This window comes from Triturus cristatus, chromosome 1_1 (genome assembly GCF_964204655.1).
Source record: "Triturus cristatus chromosome 1_1, aTriCri1.1, whole genome shotgun sequence".
Lineage (NCBI taxonomy): Eukaryota > Metazoa > Chordata > Amphibia > Caudata > Salamandridae > Triturus > Triturus cristatus.
This window is the reverse complement of record NC_140579.1, coordinates 1,127,553,272-1,127,570,429: the sequence shown is the minus strand read 5'-3', so window position 1 is coordinate 1,127,570,429 and position 17,158 is coordinate 1,127,553,272. Positions and strand designations below refer to the sequence as shown.

Genomic DNA, 17,158 nt, shown 5'->3' with positions numbered 1-17,158 from the left:
AACGTGCTTGGTTCATTAAAGAAGTTTTCATGGCCCAGACTGGTCAGTACATCCCTTACATATTTTAGCCATGGTATTTGGGGCCCCTTATCCCCTTTCATACAATCCTCTAAAATCAATCTACTCAAGCTTGCCTCTGGATTGGTCCAAATTTTTATCCAGCACAAGATTGGGTTAAAGGCGGCCTTATCAGTAAGATAATCTATACCCATCTCCTCGTGTGCAATAAACGAGGAGATGCATGTTGGCACTTGCAAAAGCCTTTTTAAGAATTTGTCTTCTCGTTGAATTTTCACCGTATCTGAAAAACCCCAGACCTCACTCCCATATAGGATCTTTGGGCAACATACCGAGCTATATAGTTGGGCAATTTCGTGCGGGGACCAGCGACCCAGTCTCGTCGCATAATTCATAAGGGACCCCGCAGCGCTGGGATGTTGACTACATTTGAGTCTTAATAAAGGCTTAAAACTAAGATCTTGGTCGAAGACGATCCCCAGATAATTCAAAGTTTTTACTTTTTCCAGTATGTGGGTTCCTATGGTAAAACTATAGTTCTTGGCTGGTTTTTTACCCACTTCCATGATGTATGATTTGGATAAGTTGGGGACTAGGTCTAAATCCGCCATGAACCTGACGAACCCATTAATGAGTGCCTGTAGACTCCTTCCTGTACGGGCCAGAAGGACTGCATCATCTGCATATAGGAGGACTGGTATGCTTCTCTTCCCTATGCAGGGGCAATCTGCCTCCAGTACTCCCAACGCCTTATCTAGCCCATTTATATAAAGCGTGAACAGAAATGGCGCTAGGATGCAGCCTTGCCGCACCCCTCCCCGGCATTGAAAGTCATCTGTGAGATCACCGTCCTCGGTGAACCTCACCTGTGCCGTGGTTTCGAGGTGGAGTGTCTGCAAGAGTCGTATCAATCCTAAATCAATGCCCATCTCTGCCAGCATCTCCCACAGCTTTCTTCTGTTCACACAGTCGAAAGCTGCTGAGAGATCCATAAACGCTAGATACACGGTGCCTTCCCTGGCCAGAGTGTATTTAGCCACTAGTTGATAAAGATTGAGGCACTGGTCTGTGGTCGAGCGCCCATTTCGGAACCCATACTGGAGGTCGGTGATAATATTGTTCTTCGGCCCAATCCGAAAGACGATTTAAAATGATTCTCCCTATAACTTTCGCCGTGACATCTATAACGGATATTGGGCGATAGCATTGTGGGTCATTTCTGTTTCCCTTTTTAAATATTGGGACGATGACAGCAGTAGACCATGATCTCGGCATGCCCACCTCTCTGGCTGCATTTAATACCCTGGTCAATATTGGGGCCCAGAGGTCCACTTGGCTTTTAAATAAATCTGGTGGGATCCCATCAGGTCCAGGCGCTTTTCTTAATGCCAGGCAGTCTATTCCTATTTTAACTTCTGCAACCGTAAATGGGGTGCACTCACCCTCAGGTAATTCTGTGATTTGGGATTGCTGCATCTCATAGTTGCCCCGATTATATAGATTTGTGAAATGCGCTACCCACACCTCTGGTAAGATGTGGGATGCCACTTGTGGCTTATTCGGGGTTTGGAAACATGGGTCATTTATTATTTTCCAGAAGCTTATCATGTCTCGGCGCTACGCTGCTTCTCTTAGTGACTCCCAGGCCTGGGATTGGAGGCAATATTTCCGCCTGTTGATGGCCTTTTTGTATTGTTTCCTGCAATCCATAATCTCACCTCTATCCCTTGGGACTATTTTAAGTGCCTGCTTCAGATTTCTGAGGGCCTTGGAGCATTCCTTATCAAACCATCTCGGGCAGGGATCGGACTGCTTTTTCATCTTACGCCTTAAAAGGCTGTCAATATGTTGGGCAGTACCCTCGAATGCTGTAATCAGGTCACTCCCCTCTATAGTGCTGTCCAAGCATTTCCACGTGTGACTATCATTATCCACAAGGAGCGCTCTGTGTAATGCTAGCCCATCGATCTTACTCCATTTGATTCTCCTGCCCTGATCCATTGCCTTATATTGTCCCCCAGTGATCCTTTTATCTACTTTAGTACGCAGGTCTGAAATCCCTATTATTAATTCTAAAGGGTTGTGGTCGCTAAATGCACTAGGGACTATCGAGAAATGACTAACCCTACCAATTAGGGCATGAGAGACAAAGATGTAGTCGATGATAGAATCACAGCCCCGTCCCTTAAACGAGGGGGTCATTGTGTCTGGTGATCCATCCTCAACTAGATCCATCATATGTGTTAAGGCCAATTTGCCCAAGATTGTGCCTAGTGCCATGCCCTCTCTGGAGTGCTCTATATGCCATCCCTTTATGGAGGGACAAGCGTCCCATATACCTCCTTCCCATTTCAGGTAGGGGCACGGATGGGTGTTAAAATCCCCCATCAAAATTAACTGGGTACTTAAATCCCTCAGATCGTTTAACCCAGTTAGTCTTTCATCTAGCTCCGCCAAATTTGACATAGATTGTCCTACATTATAAAAATTTATAAAAATTACCTTGAGGCCCTTTGCAATGTATCTTATACCCTGGAGACAGTCAGAGTCCCACCGCAGGTCTTGCCAACTTCCGTGCAGCGTCAATGCCGCATACATAATGAGGCCACCCTTGGCTCGACCCCTGGACGATTTACGGGCAGGGACAAAAAACAACTTGTATCCCTCCAGGAACAATCCACTGCAATCCGTTTCCCAGGTTTCCTGCAGGCCAATGACTTTGTACTCTTTAACAAAGGCCTGCCATTCGTGATTGATGACTTTAGTTGCGAGTCCCGCAATATTCCAAGATAACTGCCTCATCTCCGAGGTTGTTGGATCCCGACCTCTAATTCTTCCCCTGGTCCTCCTTTGTAAAGGATTTATCTCCGGGCACATTACTTTTAAGGGTATATCTTCCACCACCCTCACCTGCCCTTTAGATGTACCAGCTTTTAGATCCTGGGCATTATTTCCTATTTTAATTACAGTTCCCAGGTTCCCTTGGGTGTCTCGTGGTCTCTCGCCCTCCATACTCACCAGACTCCCCAGTCAATCTTGTTCATCCAGAGCAGAAAAATTAGAGAGGGTTGCAAATCTATTTGGAGCCAAGCGCGTATTATCAATTCTGGTTTTCTTAACTATCCTTGGCCATTGCAAAATCTGCCCGGGGTCGAGGGCACTGTCCCTATGAAAGTAATATAGTGGGAGCATCCTTATGCATGACCCTCTCTCGCTCTCCCCGTGGCGGTTGTCTAGGAGTTCTTTTACTTGCTCCGGATGTCTGAAATTTACAATAATAAAATCGCCTGCAAATTTTTTCTCTCCACCCCAGATCCAGGCTACCCTCCTGGCCATAAGAATTTGATCATGCTGAAATCTCTTTACTGGTATATTGTTGTTAATCCAGTGCGCAGCCTTATTAATCAAGGTACTGGCCGATTCCTCACTGCCCTTATTCACTCCTGGAACTCCTATCAGCACCACTGAATAGGGACAGGAGGCCGGGGGTAGGTCTAGTGTCTGGAGTCCTGGGGTGCCCTGGATACAGTCCATGCGGTCTGTCCTAAAGGACCTCTTGCGCTCCCTATGTACCAAACCGGTATCTCTGGTCTCCTGTCGGATGCCTGAGTTGTCCGGGAGCTCCCTACTCGGGTCCTTATCACTAGGGTTGTCTGTTTTCGGGGGTATCTTTCTACACTCACACTGTTCTTTCTCTATGTTATTTGTTGCCTTGTTTCTGTGGTCAATCTCTATAGTGTCCTCCTCTCTCTCCTGGGGTGGAACTCTAGTGGGTTGAACCCTGTTTTTGGCCACAAAGCTGTTTATTATCCCTTCCATATTAGAGATTTTCGCCATTACTGGTCCTAGCAGTTGATGGAGGAGTTGTTCCATTTTATTTTCTAATGCTAATATAATTTCTTGAGTCCCATTCGACCCTTTTTCGTGGCAACATTTAGGACAGGCTATGTTATCAGAGTTCTTACTAATGCCTTTAGCGGGCTTGACCATCCCCTTCCGACTGGATTTACTGGTACGAGTTGGGCATTGTGAGCCACCCGTCACTAGAAGCCCCGCTGATACTTGTTGTTTTTTAGAGCGTGTAATTACCTCTCCACCAGAACTCCGTGTGGGGTTGGCTTCTCCTGCTACTAGATGGTTGCTAGACCTCTCCATTGGGACGTCCCCCTGCACTGCTCTTTGTTGTGTAGTTGACTGAATACCCTCTATGCCATGGGAGCTCAGTGCAGCATTTTGGTTGCCGTTAGGTGGCCCTGTCAAGCCTGCACTCGTGGTATCCCCCTGCAGACTAAGATCAAAAGTTAGGGGTGTGTCAGAGGTGTCTGCCTGAATGTGATGGACCGAAGAAGGTTCAGTTAAATCTGCCCGTCTACCAGGCGTTAGGCAGGAGGCTGTATTACCCAGAGAAGATCATTTCTTTGCTAATTGGGAGTCCAGGGAAAGTCTATGCTCGGCCAGTTGGATCTCATGTACTAAGAGCGATTCGGCTCTTGTGATGTAGGCATCAAGAGTCCCTTTAACCCCTCCCTCCGCCCTAGACTTGGCGATCTTGTTTTTAACCATATTTAGGCGACACGCTACCTGTTATTCCTAATCAGACCCCTCTGTTTTTAATATTTGTAATTTTAATCTGACACAGACCTATTGCACTAACTATGAAACAGTTGAGCCGTCTACACTCAATCAATATCCGGCGCTTACAAATAAACTACCTGGGCAATGTTAGCAAAACCGGATCAATGAGGCATACAACTCAACATTCAATGTCCTGGGTAGCAGCGTCCAGTATGGGGCCTCTAGTTGTCCCAGTAGCACCGAGCAAATGACGGTAAATGTCTCAATACCCAACAAATAAGCAGATGCAAGATGGAAAATAAAAGGGACAATGCCCGGCCCGGCCTCCTTTGGCCCCGGACGGCCACAGACGGCCCACCCTCTGCCCGGGCTCAGCCCGGCGCCGCCCGCGCGCGGACCCGCGACGCGGAGGGTAAGCTGGATTATGTAGCGCCTCCAGGCGCGGGTAGTGGGCGGGAACTTCCTCCCCTTAGAGCAGGTGTGCCCGGGAGATGTAGTCCCCCTCATGACCGCGGCCGTGAGGGTGTCAAACGTGGCGGCAGGAGGGAGACACAGGCAAAGGGAAGCCGGCAGCAGAAGTCCGCGGAAGGGTGAAGAACACGCACACAAGCCTCCAATTTCGCCACAGATAGGTGAGAGTCCCCCGCTCCACCGAGGGTAAGCTGGATTATGTAGCGCCTCCAGGTGCGGGTAGTGGGCGGGAACTTCCTCCCCTGAGAGCAGGTGTGCCCGGGAGATGTAGTCCCCCTCCTGACCGCAGCCGCGAGGGTGTCAAACGCGGCGGCGGGAGGGAGACACAGGCAAAGGGAAGCCGGCAGCAGAAGTCCGCGGAAGGGGGAAGAACACGCACACAAGCCTCCAATTTCGCCACAGATAGGTGAGAATCCCCCCATTATTCACATTAAGCAGCAGATCATAATGCCTTAAAGCTTAATTAAAACACCATGGGTACAATACTACAAATGCACTGAGCACCATTTAAAATGCAGCTATGCTCACTTAAATGCATTGTCCCTAATACTTTAAATAACCCATAAACATACATCATGGGGTCATCCCTTATTTACCTCCATTACAGTGTAGCAGGCGGCGTCAATCTGGGATAAGTGGCTCAGGTCCATTCTTGCCTTAAGTTCCAGGGGTGGCTCTCTGCAGCAGAACAATCCAGGCAAGTTGCTCCCCAAGAGTTTTTGAATGGGTGTTTGGGCAGGAATCCTTAAGGGGCCTTTTTTTATATTTGTCCCGGCATGCTAATTTGAAGACCCCACACCCCTTTATGGCTTGTGGGGGTTTAGAACAATGTCATGGTGTTCTTTGGGGTGGGAACCTTTTCTATCCTTGTACAGTATAAACAGTACAACACTTTTATTATTTTGACATCTGGTACTCAAACTCGGGGCCTATCCCTGGGAAGAGTAGGGTTAGACACCGATGCTTGGGTGGCCATCGCAAAACTCTCTACACCTTCTTGACACTTTTATAATGGCCCTCAGGTGTTAAAGCTGTTTGGCCCTTCCCCAGGGGCGGAGGGCTCCATGGATCAGGATCTATCTCCAATCCCAAGCCCCTAACACCTGTCATTTTTAAGGCCAGAGTTTTTCCTGCCAGACCTGTCACTTTTGGGACTAGCCCTACATGTCACCCCTTTTTAAGACCAGGCCTGTCACTTTTTGCGGCCAGGAATGTCACTTTTTGCGGCCAGCTTTGGGATGTGTGAATTACATCCTGCCAGTTGCCACCCTGTTTCAGGTTGTCGGGGGCAGCTTTGGTTCTACATGACACCTGGCAGGATGTAATTCACACATCCCCAAAGCTCCTGGGTGGCTGTGGTTTGTTATTTTATAACAGGGCTTGTATTAGCCTAATTTTGAGAATTGCCCAAAGGACGGTTTGTGTGGGGCCTGGGCTGGGCTTTTCACTCGTCCTCCCTCAGATCAGGCCCGTTACCCTTTACCACTTTGACACCTACATACCCGAGCCTTCACAGGCCCTGGGCTGGGGCATCAGGACTGCTCCACAGCTGTTCAACCACCAGCTGTCTGCAACCCCCAGTTTTAAACATGCCCAGACATTTCCCTACTACAGGCACGCACTTTTCTACGCACTTTTAAACACATACCTCTGTTTTTGCAGCCAGACCTGTCACTTTTGGGACTAGCCCTACATGTCACCCCTTTTAAAACCAGAGTTATTGCGGCCAGCAGTTTGCGGCCAGACCTGTCACTTTTAGGACCAGCAGTTTGCGGCCAGGCCTGTCATTTTAGCGACCAACAGTTTGCGGCCAGACCTGTCATTTTTGCGGCCAGGATTTTGCGGTTGATGGGTGGTATCCCTACCTACTACTAACAGCGCTCTCCAGGAACTGGCTGCTAATTTCAAGGCTTTATGGACGGGAGGGGGGAGGGGAAGGCCCGAAGAAAGGGAAACCTGACACCTTTGATGGGCGGGCAGTGGGGCATTTGATATTTCCTTTGCACTTGCTCCAATTATTATTTGCTGAATGAATGATTCCAGGTCGCTGTCCAGAGAGTGTTCTCGTGTGTGGACAGGACAAGCCTGGCTAATGCATGACTCTCTACCTTTGTTCTCGCCCTTGTCGTCGCGTGTGGCAACTGCTCACCTTGCAGATTCGGTGTAGATTTCTCTGCATATCGCTGCTCGGCAACATGCAAACTACCTAGTGTGCAGACGAGTGTCGCTGCCAAAAGTGCACCAGGTGCAGTGGCGCCAGGGCACAGTGTTTGACTATTTCCCCACATTCTGTTAGGGCCCAATCAGAGAACGTACCTGTCAATGGTGCAACAGTTGCAGTGGTACCGAGATTTAGGGGTAAGATCCCTGCACCCCAATTACTATCTAGAGGGGTGAGGGGGTGGGAGCGCAGCGGAAAGAACCCGGGGGTGTTTGAGTCAATCCTATGCAATTTATGTAACTGGAGATAGGTACAATATGTTGCACCAATATATTGCACCAAATTAACCAGATTACGGTTTTTGTAATAATTGGCAACCACCCCAAATTCCAGAGAGCATGGCAACTCTGGCCCATCCCACTCACATACTCACATACCTATGAGACTCTAAAGCACTACATAACAAGCATTGGCATAGTCAATAGGTCTCGCCTTTAGAACCTGATAAGTATTTAGTTATGCAGTACAATATCCTTGGTACATCAACTGTTGCATGTCTAAACACTTATAAGGTCCCAAAGGCGAGACCTATTGGCTATGCCAATGCTTGTTAACAATAGCAGCAGATCCCACTCCTTGCCATTTTCTACCATTGGTTCGGCTGCATCAAATCCTCTGACCCCCATATTTACCTCTAGGGTTTAGAGGTTGTAGACAACCCAGATATTCCCTGAGGGAAAATTAATTATACAATACCCATTAGGTATGTTGCTTCAGTAACCACCTAGTATGGTAGTCTTTCTTAATTCATATTTATTATGAGATTTAATGATTCCCCATGAGCTCTGCATGGGAGAGGATGGACACTTCTAGTCACACTTGCATCAAAGCTACTCCCTCTCTCAGCATTCTCTGCATGCCCGTGGCTCCGTGGGTCACAATATATAAGAATTAAGCAAGACTACCATACAAGGTGGTTACTGAAGCAAAATACCTACTGGGTATTGTATAAATACTAATTAATAAATCACTGTATAGGCATAGAGTGAATACACTTACCTGCTTTTAGAAGTGATTATAAGGGATCAACACTATTTGGTCCTGACGAAAAGCCACAGGAGAAGGCTTGAAACATGTAGACCGAGAGCCAACACATACATCATATTGTGCACCTCCCAATACCCCCGGTTTTAACCAAGCCAGCCCCTAGATTCAATAAAGTTTAGGTCCCTAGTGGCCAGGTATTTTTACCATTTCTCTTCACTAATTCACTGACCCTTTGCACTCCTACTCTAGTTTTTATAATATAGTCCCCACCTCTCAAAAGTGCTTCCACGTCTCCGTCGGTTGCAGCACGCCCCATCCTGCAGCGGGACAGGAAGAACCCAATGATGAAGCATGCCACCAAAAGGGCCTTTTGGTGGGTGAGGGTTATTTTAAGAAAAAAGTATTTTCGCTCAGGGAATATCTAGAGTGACTACAACCTCTAAACCCTAGTGGATTTTCTTTGACTAACTCCTCTCGTACAGAAGGCAAGGTCAACTACGTACCTATCTCTCCCCCTTTTGATTATTATCCCTCAACTACTCTCCCACTACCAGGATGTACTCTCCGGCACACACACCTATTTACAAAAGCTTGCTGTGGGCAGTCTGCCTTGCCATAAATACATTTCTCCTTTCCGTCTCAAGGAGCACCATTCAGATTCCGCCACACCACCACTACCACCATACATTAAATCGGCACATGGAGCAGTGTTGGTTTGTGGGCCAATCTGTTGCGAGCCCATCTTCCTTCCCTCCTCATCCAACCAAGTTGGAAGACCACTTGCATAGACTGGACCTTTTGTTTGCAGTGTCCCACTACATTAGCTGCGAGCCACAGGGCAGAGTGAATGATTTGCTCATGAAGGGCTTTGCTGCTTACGAAAATGGCAGGGTGGTGACCAAACATACTATTTCACGTTTGGTCACCCTCTGTATCAAAATGTGCTATTTTTTATCCAAGAAAGATCCTCTGGTTAGCATTTGTACCCACTCTATTATGGCCATGGCTCCTTTCACTGCACTCACTGAAGGCATTCTGTTATCTACCGGGCAGCCATGTGGTCATCCTTGCATGCCTTTTCAAAACATTACGGCTTCATAGTGCAAGTACGCAGTAATGCGTACATTGCCAGGGCTGTTGATTAATGTGCATTACTCCATCCTAGGCAAGTATTGGTTTGTTGCTCATTGTTAAAGTGCGATATCTGCAGGATGCTGTATTTATCAGAAGAAAAACTTACCTTCCATAATATTTTTATGGATATATATTTTTCCTGTGTGGTCCCTCTCCTCCCTCCATCCCTCTTAATGAGTCAGTGCTGTGCCTAAGATTCATGGTATGTAAACCTGTTTTATTTGTGGCAGTTTGTCATGCTCTCTCGTTTACTCTCTGCATACCTCCGACGTTGGGCAAATGTATCAGGAACCGACACCAGTGTGCTGATTGGTGCCTAAGATACACCTGTGCCATCACGTCTGTCGGATGGCATTGTGGCTGAAGCTGCATGGTGTCACCAGGCAAATGGAGAGCCGCTGGTGGTGAAGGTTTCTAGATCATTCTGTTTACTGGAAGAATATTAATCAGATGAGGAGTCTAGATATTATGTATCCAAAAGAAATGTTATTACCAAAGATAAGTAAAAAAATGTTGTAAGCATCACTATATGTTCCTGTTACAGTCTGCAAGCAATTAACTACAGTAGTGGTTTTAACAAGCCTTTCTTGGCTTTGGGACTTTAGTTTCAGGCTTCAACTACAGGCCCAGAGCAGTAATATGCCTTTAATGGTACCCTTCTTTTTTGTCGTGAGTAATGCTTTAGAACCCTTTGAAATATTGTTAATTAACTGGGTTCAAGGGTGCCCTCCAAACGAAATCCCATCAAAGACCTGTGCAACATTATCTGTCCACTTATGGAAAGTCTCAGATGTTAGTACCTCCAAGTAGACGTGGTGCCAAATTCCTAACTACGTGAAGTATGGTCACTGCTTAAACCATTGCAAAACTCAAGAATTAAACCCAGAATAAAGTTAATCAAATCAGACCATTTGCTGCTTGTTTTAGACTTACACATTCTCTCACAGAAAGTGGCAATAGAAGTAGTTCATGCCAAGAGGATAGTGCTGTTCTAGTCTGTCCTTACCCTGAAGAATGGCCTGCTAAGACTAATAAAAAAAAAATGTCTTTTCAACCAAAATGTGTAGGCAAACAAGTTCAGATTGATATTGCAAGATGTCATGCTGTTGCTGGACGAAGAAGAATTAACCCTCACCATAGAGTTAAAGGATGAATCCGTTCACATGCTGATGCATCAAAAGCACAAGCAATACGTGAAATATGTGGAATGTATTAAACTAAATATAGAACGACTATCCTGACTTTTATTTTGCCGTGTTGTTGTGCTAATTTAGCATATCGAGAGGCCTAATCCTGCCCCCAACAATGTGATGTCCAGAATCTGTTCTGTGAAGTAGAGGGGAGCACCATGCATGCCCTCATAGTAGGGAGTGGACGACTGTCCTGCCCTGGATACATCACACAAAGCAGTGTTGGCATCAGTGTTTTGAGGATTTGTTGTGTAACCAAACCTATTTCTCTGTCATTGATAGTGCTGTCTACTGTCCCCTCTTGTTTATGCTCCTGGATATGTCGGCCGCATTCGACACAGTGAGTCATCCAATTCTGCTTGAGAGACTGGAGGGTATAGGAGTAAAGGGTCGGCCACTGCAGTGGCTTCGGTCCTACTTGACGGGAGACAACAGATGGTAACTTTGGGTCCGTGTACATCTGGGATATCACCCATAGTCCATGGGGTACCACAGGGCTCTAGTATCAGCCCCATTCTCTTCAATATATATTTACAGCCACTTTTTTCGATCATTAAAGCGTTCGGGGTTGAGTTAGTCAACTATACGGACGACACGCAACTGGCATTCTCGGTGGAGGGAAAACAGGTGGTCTCCATGGAACAATTCCATGAATGCATGCGCCTGTCCACAGACTGGCTGCGGAGAAACTCCTTGCAGTTCAACGGAGGGAAGATGGAGGTACTGTATTACTCACCAGCAAGGTTGGCCCTGCAATTGCCGGTGGAGTTCAGGCTTGCCCCTGAGGAGGCTCCGCTGGCCCCGGCCAACACAATACGCAACCTGGGGGTCCTAATAGATAAAAACCTCCAAATGGATTCACAGGCAAGTAAGACAGCCAGTGTGTGCTCTGGGCTACTGCGCCTGCTGCGTCGGATCCTCCCGATTTTGCCAAAGGACATGCGACCCCTGATTGTAAGGAGCACGGTGCTGAGTAGAATGGACTACTGTAATTCCCTGTACTTAGGGGCTCCTCAGTACATCTTCCAGGGGCTGCAAAGAGTCCAGTCGGCCGCGGCTAAAATTGTGCTAAACCGTAGTCGCGATTCATCTTCTACTCAGGCTCTGAGAGAGCTTCACTGGCTACCAATCAGGGAAAGGGTCCTCTTTAAATCTGTCTGATTTACAAAGCGACACACGGGATGGGCCCAGCCTCTCTTCAGGAAAGGTTTACCAGGTATCTCCCCCAGAGACAGCTACGTTCCTCCAGCGCAAATCTGCTGGTAACGCCTAGATTCAAACGGGCTAGAATGGCTGGGAGGGCCTTCAGCGTGGTTGGCGCCCGTATGTGGAACGAGCTACCACAGAGGATCAGACAGATCGACTCCTTAACCAAATTCAGAAAGAGCCTTAAAACATGGCTCTTCCCAAAAGCCTGATTTCTTCATCCTGCCTAACCTTTCAGCACCAGCAATACTTGTTTATATCAGAGCGCCAGGATACCCGTGGGGTGACAGCAGCACTATACAAGAATCAATTCAATTCAATTGTTTAGATTTCTGCTGTTGTATGACATCTATCACCTGACACTTGTATTCCTTGTGCCCTGTTAAGCACATACATAGTGGTAGGGCTGTGTTAGATCCCGCTGTCCCCAGGGTTCAGACAGCTGTTTCGGATGTCCCTGATCTAGCAAGGCACAAGATGGAGAGTGAGGATAGCTTCCCCATTCCTGCTGCTGGCTGGCAAAAATCCAGACACTAATCCACGAGGTCCTTGGTAGCAAAGGGCTGCTGATTAGTTCCTCTGGAGCCCTGCCATTTAGTGGATGATTGGGTAAATAGTGGAACTGCAGTTTCGGTTGTCCAGGATGAGGTTGTTTCTAGACAGTCTTTTTTTCTGCACGTGGTTTTCATTAGCCTTGCTGAAGCAGTAATCCGATATAAATTACTCCCACTTCACTGTGAGCATGTTTTGGATGCTCTGCTTGAAGCTTGCCCTATTGTTACCTGCTGTGAAAACAATCAAGTTCATACTGTATCAGTAAGTCTGTGCATTTGAACAACATAAACGTCAAAACTGTACGAGACTGAGTCCACGCACACTAAGATATGTTGGCTTTTGTCCTGGCTAGCTCACAGTGCACCATTTTGACCTTTAACCTTACAAGATACCGGACAGTATAGTATGTACAACCTCAGAACATAACTGGGACTCCCCAAGGAAATTGTGGCAATAGATCAGTTCCTTTTGTTAGTAACTCATGCGTGCCCAGAGGGAGACACAAGAAATACTCGGATTGACATTTCAAACATTTATTGAAGCAATATGATTCCTCAGTAAAATACATGCACTGCAATGATAGAAAAAAACGGAACATAGTAATCCGCATATCTGAAAGAAACACGTAGTGATAGATTCCTTACCTTAGAATTACCCCCAGGCGTCAGACTGGATCCGGAAAGTTTTCGTCAGCAGTACCCCTGCGCGTTGGAAGGTGGTGTCGTGCGTGTCCGTCGTTGGCGTCACTACTAATGTTTCTTACAGATATATCGTTACCGAAGTTAAGTAACTTGTGCTACAAGAGTGGTAAAGAAGATAAAAAAAAGCTCAACCATTGGGCTGTTTCATTGATCATACATAAACATATATAATCATGTCTATACTGCTACCGAGTGCTTCCTAACCTAGTGGAAATATTTGGAAAAGAACCAACCCAAACAGCTTTAAAAATTGGAACCACTGCACCCCACCTCAGTCCATCCAAATGACACCATTTATTCTCAAGCATGATGATCCTGATATCGCCAAGCATATCATATGTACTCATTCAATACATATTACTTTATAGAAATTTAAGCAGGGGAAGGGGCGGTGATTTGTTGAATTATACTCGGATGTTTTCTTTTACTGCAAACTCACCTACTGTCGCCACCACTCAAGAGACCATACAGGTAATTATTTTGGTTTTAAGAAGTATGGAATATAAATACATATGGAGTCGGTTAAGGAAGTAACATGTTTATTGCTGTGCTATACAACATTTCACTCCAAGGTGTCCTGCTGGAATAAGTTGCTGAGGACTGGACACCATTACTAGTTGGCCTTTTGTAGTGACTGGATGTTTTGTTCATTTTGTATGGCAAAAATTTGCAGCCACATCTTTCTAAGGTTGACAGGGTGATGCTTCCTTTTTACTAGACTCTGGACTCAAAACCTGGGCACTGGAGGTTGAAGATATATTTTGGGGTTTTCAGATCTGATTTTCACTTAAGCAACGTAACATGATCTGTGTTCCCCCGCAATGGGGAGTTCAGCATAAATCATAACAGATGTAACAAGTGGTACCGGATGTATAATCTTAGGTTTAAAAAATGGACTAGGAAGGCTTCTGTTTAAGATTATAAATTATGTTGACCCATAGTATCACAATGTGTAACTGCTCTGTGCTCCGAAGTTTTGAGTCCTATGCCTGCACTTTTTACTTGGACTTTGTACTGCCTGTTGCAACATTGTACCCCCTACCTTTTTGCCTAAAACAGGTCTCTTTTGAGCATCAAGGCTTATTCAGTCCTGTGAGCATTACGGCTGTTTTGCTAGGGCTTTTTCGATGCTGTAAACTGTATTAGATTTGTAGTTTCCAGACACTCCTTTATGCTAACTGAAGACTGGGGGAAACGATGCAACATAAGGGGGTAGCATACTTAGCTAGCCATGTCAGATACTTAGTTGTATGTTCTAATCTTTCAGCTCAGTTTGTTCTCCTGGACTCTTTCAAGCATTGCTTATTTGCTTGCAGATCTCATCCTTCAGAGTGGGGAACCCATCTGCACAAGAGACATCAAATGTTGCATCGGGGAGATCCAGGAACTCATCATTACCAGATTGAACCTAGCTGTTGCCAACAAGCTCATCAGTTCAGTTGACTCCCTGCGTGAGAGCTGCGTTGGGACTCTGCAGAGGTGCCTGCAGAGCCTCGAAAGGTCTCAGCAGGATTCCTCTTCCTCTGTCACCAGCAACCATCTCAAACAGGTAGTGTCTAATCTCTGGAATGTTCATTTGTTAACCATCCTCTTAGTTTGTTATAGCTCCTTCAGCTCTCCAACCAAAGTGCTACCAGCTCCTAGACCATACTCTGTATACTTCTTTGAAAATCTTTAGTTGTGGTATAGGCCCATCAGTTCTGCTGTCTCCGATGTTTAACCAGTGCGTAAGCTAAGCTAGTCGTTCCATTCAGACTCTGCCTGAAGGTGGATTTTACTTTACTATGCTTGGTTTTATATACACTTTAGCAGTAATGTTATCTTGTGTGCATGCTATATTGTAACAAAGGGGAGGTTACTGGCATATTTTTACTGTCACCTCTGCAAGAGGGAGTTCCTTAAGAGACTTCGGAATTGGTATTCAACTGAGTAGTAAAGATTAGAAGGATACATCCCAGGCTTACGACCCAATCTGCATGTTCTTGTGAATATGTCCTGCTTACATCTTCAAGTACTGCACTTGCCAATTACTTAAATATTTATTAGAAGACTGCTTCATGGTAGTGTAGCAGGCATGCATCCATGCTTGTACATCATCGGATGCTGTCATCTCTGAAAAAGTGTCTTTCCTTTTATTTTGCTGCCAGATGATCCCAATGTTGGTGGGTTCTGGCTAACACTACACCAGAGAGCAGGTCCCTCCCCATCACCTACAATTCCTATGTTATTAAGGCGTTGCTCGAATTCTGAATGGTCCTACGCAGTGTCCATTTGCTACCAAAGTAGACAACTTGTTAACAGAAGTCTCCTTCGCATAGTTTGATGCCTAGTGTGTGGGTAATATTATGTTCGTAAAAAGAAATTTGGTGTAGTCCACCATCCTTGTTCCATTGTCGATGCTAAAGTGTGGCATTGTTCCAGCAAAGTTTGGCTCATATGCAGTTCATTTTATAATCTCTTGGATGCCCACGAACCTTGATTGGTAGACCACATTTTGCTTCTCTTCCTTTCCACCGCCATGTAGTCCAGAGAGCAGTCCGTGGGCCCTTTCCCCAGTATGGTTTTAGATTCTAATCCTGGTGCATGTGATAACTGCTTCGATAGAATAGCCTGATGAATAGTTCCGGGGAAGATCTCACTCCATAAGCAGTCTCCACTAATTTTGTGCAGCACATGTTTGTGGTTGTAGCCTCTCGTTGGAAATGCACAAAAAGAGGCTAGAGGCGGTTTAAAGACTAACGAGGGGATACTCCCCTTATTCATACAGTCAAACACACATGTGCTCTTGGGTCTAAATGGTATAATTTAGCCTGAGGGAATCCACGTCAAACTCAAAAAATGCATCCCTGTAAAGGATGGTATCCTTCCCCCCCCTCCCTATCCCCCCCCCCCCCACCTTACACCCCCATCCCTTTACACTGGCATCAACAAAAGGTTTGCTGTGCTAAAGTCGCCATCATCCTGTCTTTCAAGAACATGCAGAGCTGAATCCCCCAAAATATTTTTTACCACAATTCTGTCATTAGGTCTCGGCTGCGAAGGCTGCGCTTGCGCAGTCTCGCTCCGAGATTTAATGACTTGGAGAAGAGGGGCTTGAACCCGCCCCTCTTCTCCCCTGTTCTCCATTGGCTGGCCTCTTGAATGCTGGCCAGCCATTGGAGAAGAGGTCAGTCATTCAGATTAGGCCCCGTCCTTTTCGGATCGGGGGGCGTGTTTTTTGCGAGAAGTCTCAAGGAGGAGACAACAGCAAAACACGCCCCCGAATCCGAAAACGACGCTGCCTTTCTCCGAGGCATTTCTGCTCTGCCTCGGAGAAAGGCGGTGGTGTGCTTCGGTGTGCTTCTTTGTTTACTTTTCTGTGAGGTCGGCCTGTTAATAAATCAATCGGAATGACGCGCTCCTCTTGCTATCATCCCACCGGGTTCATTAAAGCAAGAGAAATAATATGTTTTTCAGGAAAGCTCCGGTTGAAATTGTAATTCCGTCCGCCAAGGGGTTCCTGTGCGCCGGCTTGCATGCTCCTGGCCCCGAAGGACGCGTCCGCCTCACTCGGATGATTTCTGCATTGTCCGCCTTACGTCAGTGGCCGAGAGTTACCCGCTGTAAGGAATCCCGCGAGAGTTCATAATTGGGCACTACGTAATGCACTGTTTCTTTTAAGATGTCAAGTTGTCGGCGAACGGCATATTCCAGTGTCAGTACTTTTCTGTTCTGCCTCGCCGCCTCTCCCTCTCCCTCTCTCTCTCCCTCTCTCCCTCTCTCCCTCTCTCCCTCTCTCCCTCTCTCCCTCTCTCCCTCTCTCCCTCTCTCCCTCTCTCCCTCTCTCCCTCTCTCCCTCTCTCCCTCTCTCCGCTCGCTTACCTCCATCCACTCCTCGACACAACATTGCTTTATTGCAATAGCATAAAGTGTTTAAGGAAGCGCCAGTGCAGTGCGTATGGATCACTTAATCCTTGAGAGATCATGTCAGAGGCTAAGAGATTTACTGCTCCGATACCCCCCTCTCCTCTCCCCCCTTGTCTCCCAGGCTGATCTTTCTCAACGTCCTCTCCTACCTTTGTGCCTCTGTCTTTCCTCGTCTCTATACCTTTGTCTTTCCT

The 17,158-nt window shown here is 46.6% G+C and overlaps 1 protein-coding gene across 1 annotated transcript in view; it reads left to right on the top strand.

Annotated features, from left to right (window-relative positions):
• DSTYK (dual serine/threonine and tyrosine protein kinase) overlaps positions 1-17,158 on the top strand; it is a 665,420-nt gene that overhangs the window by 372,174 nt on the left and 276,088 nt on the right. The window contains exon 4 of the mRNA XM_085651221.1: positions 14,375-14,607. Coding sequence (XP_085507347.1) covers positions 14,375-14,607 — 233 coding nt within the window. The remainder of the gene's footprint in view (positions 1-14,374; positions 14,608-17,158) is intronic.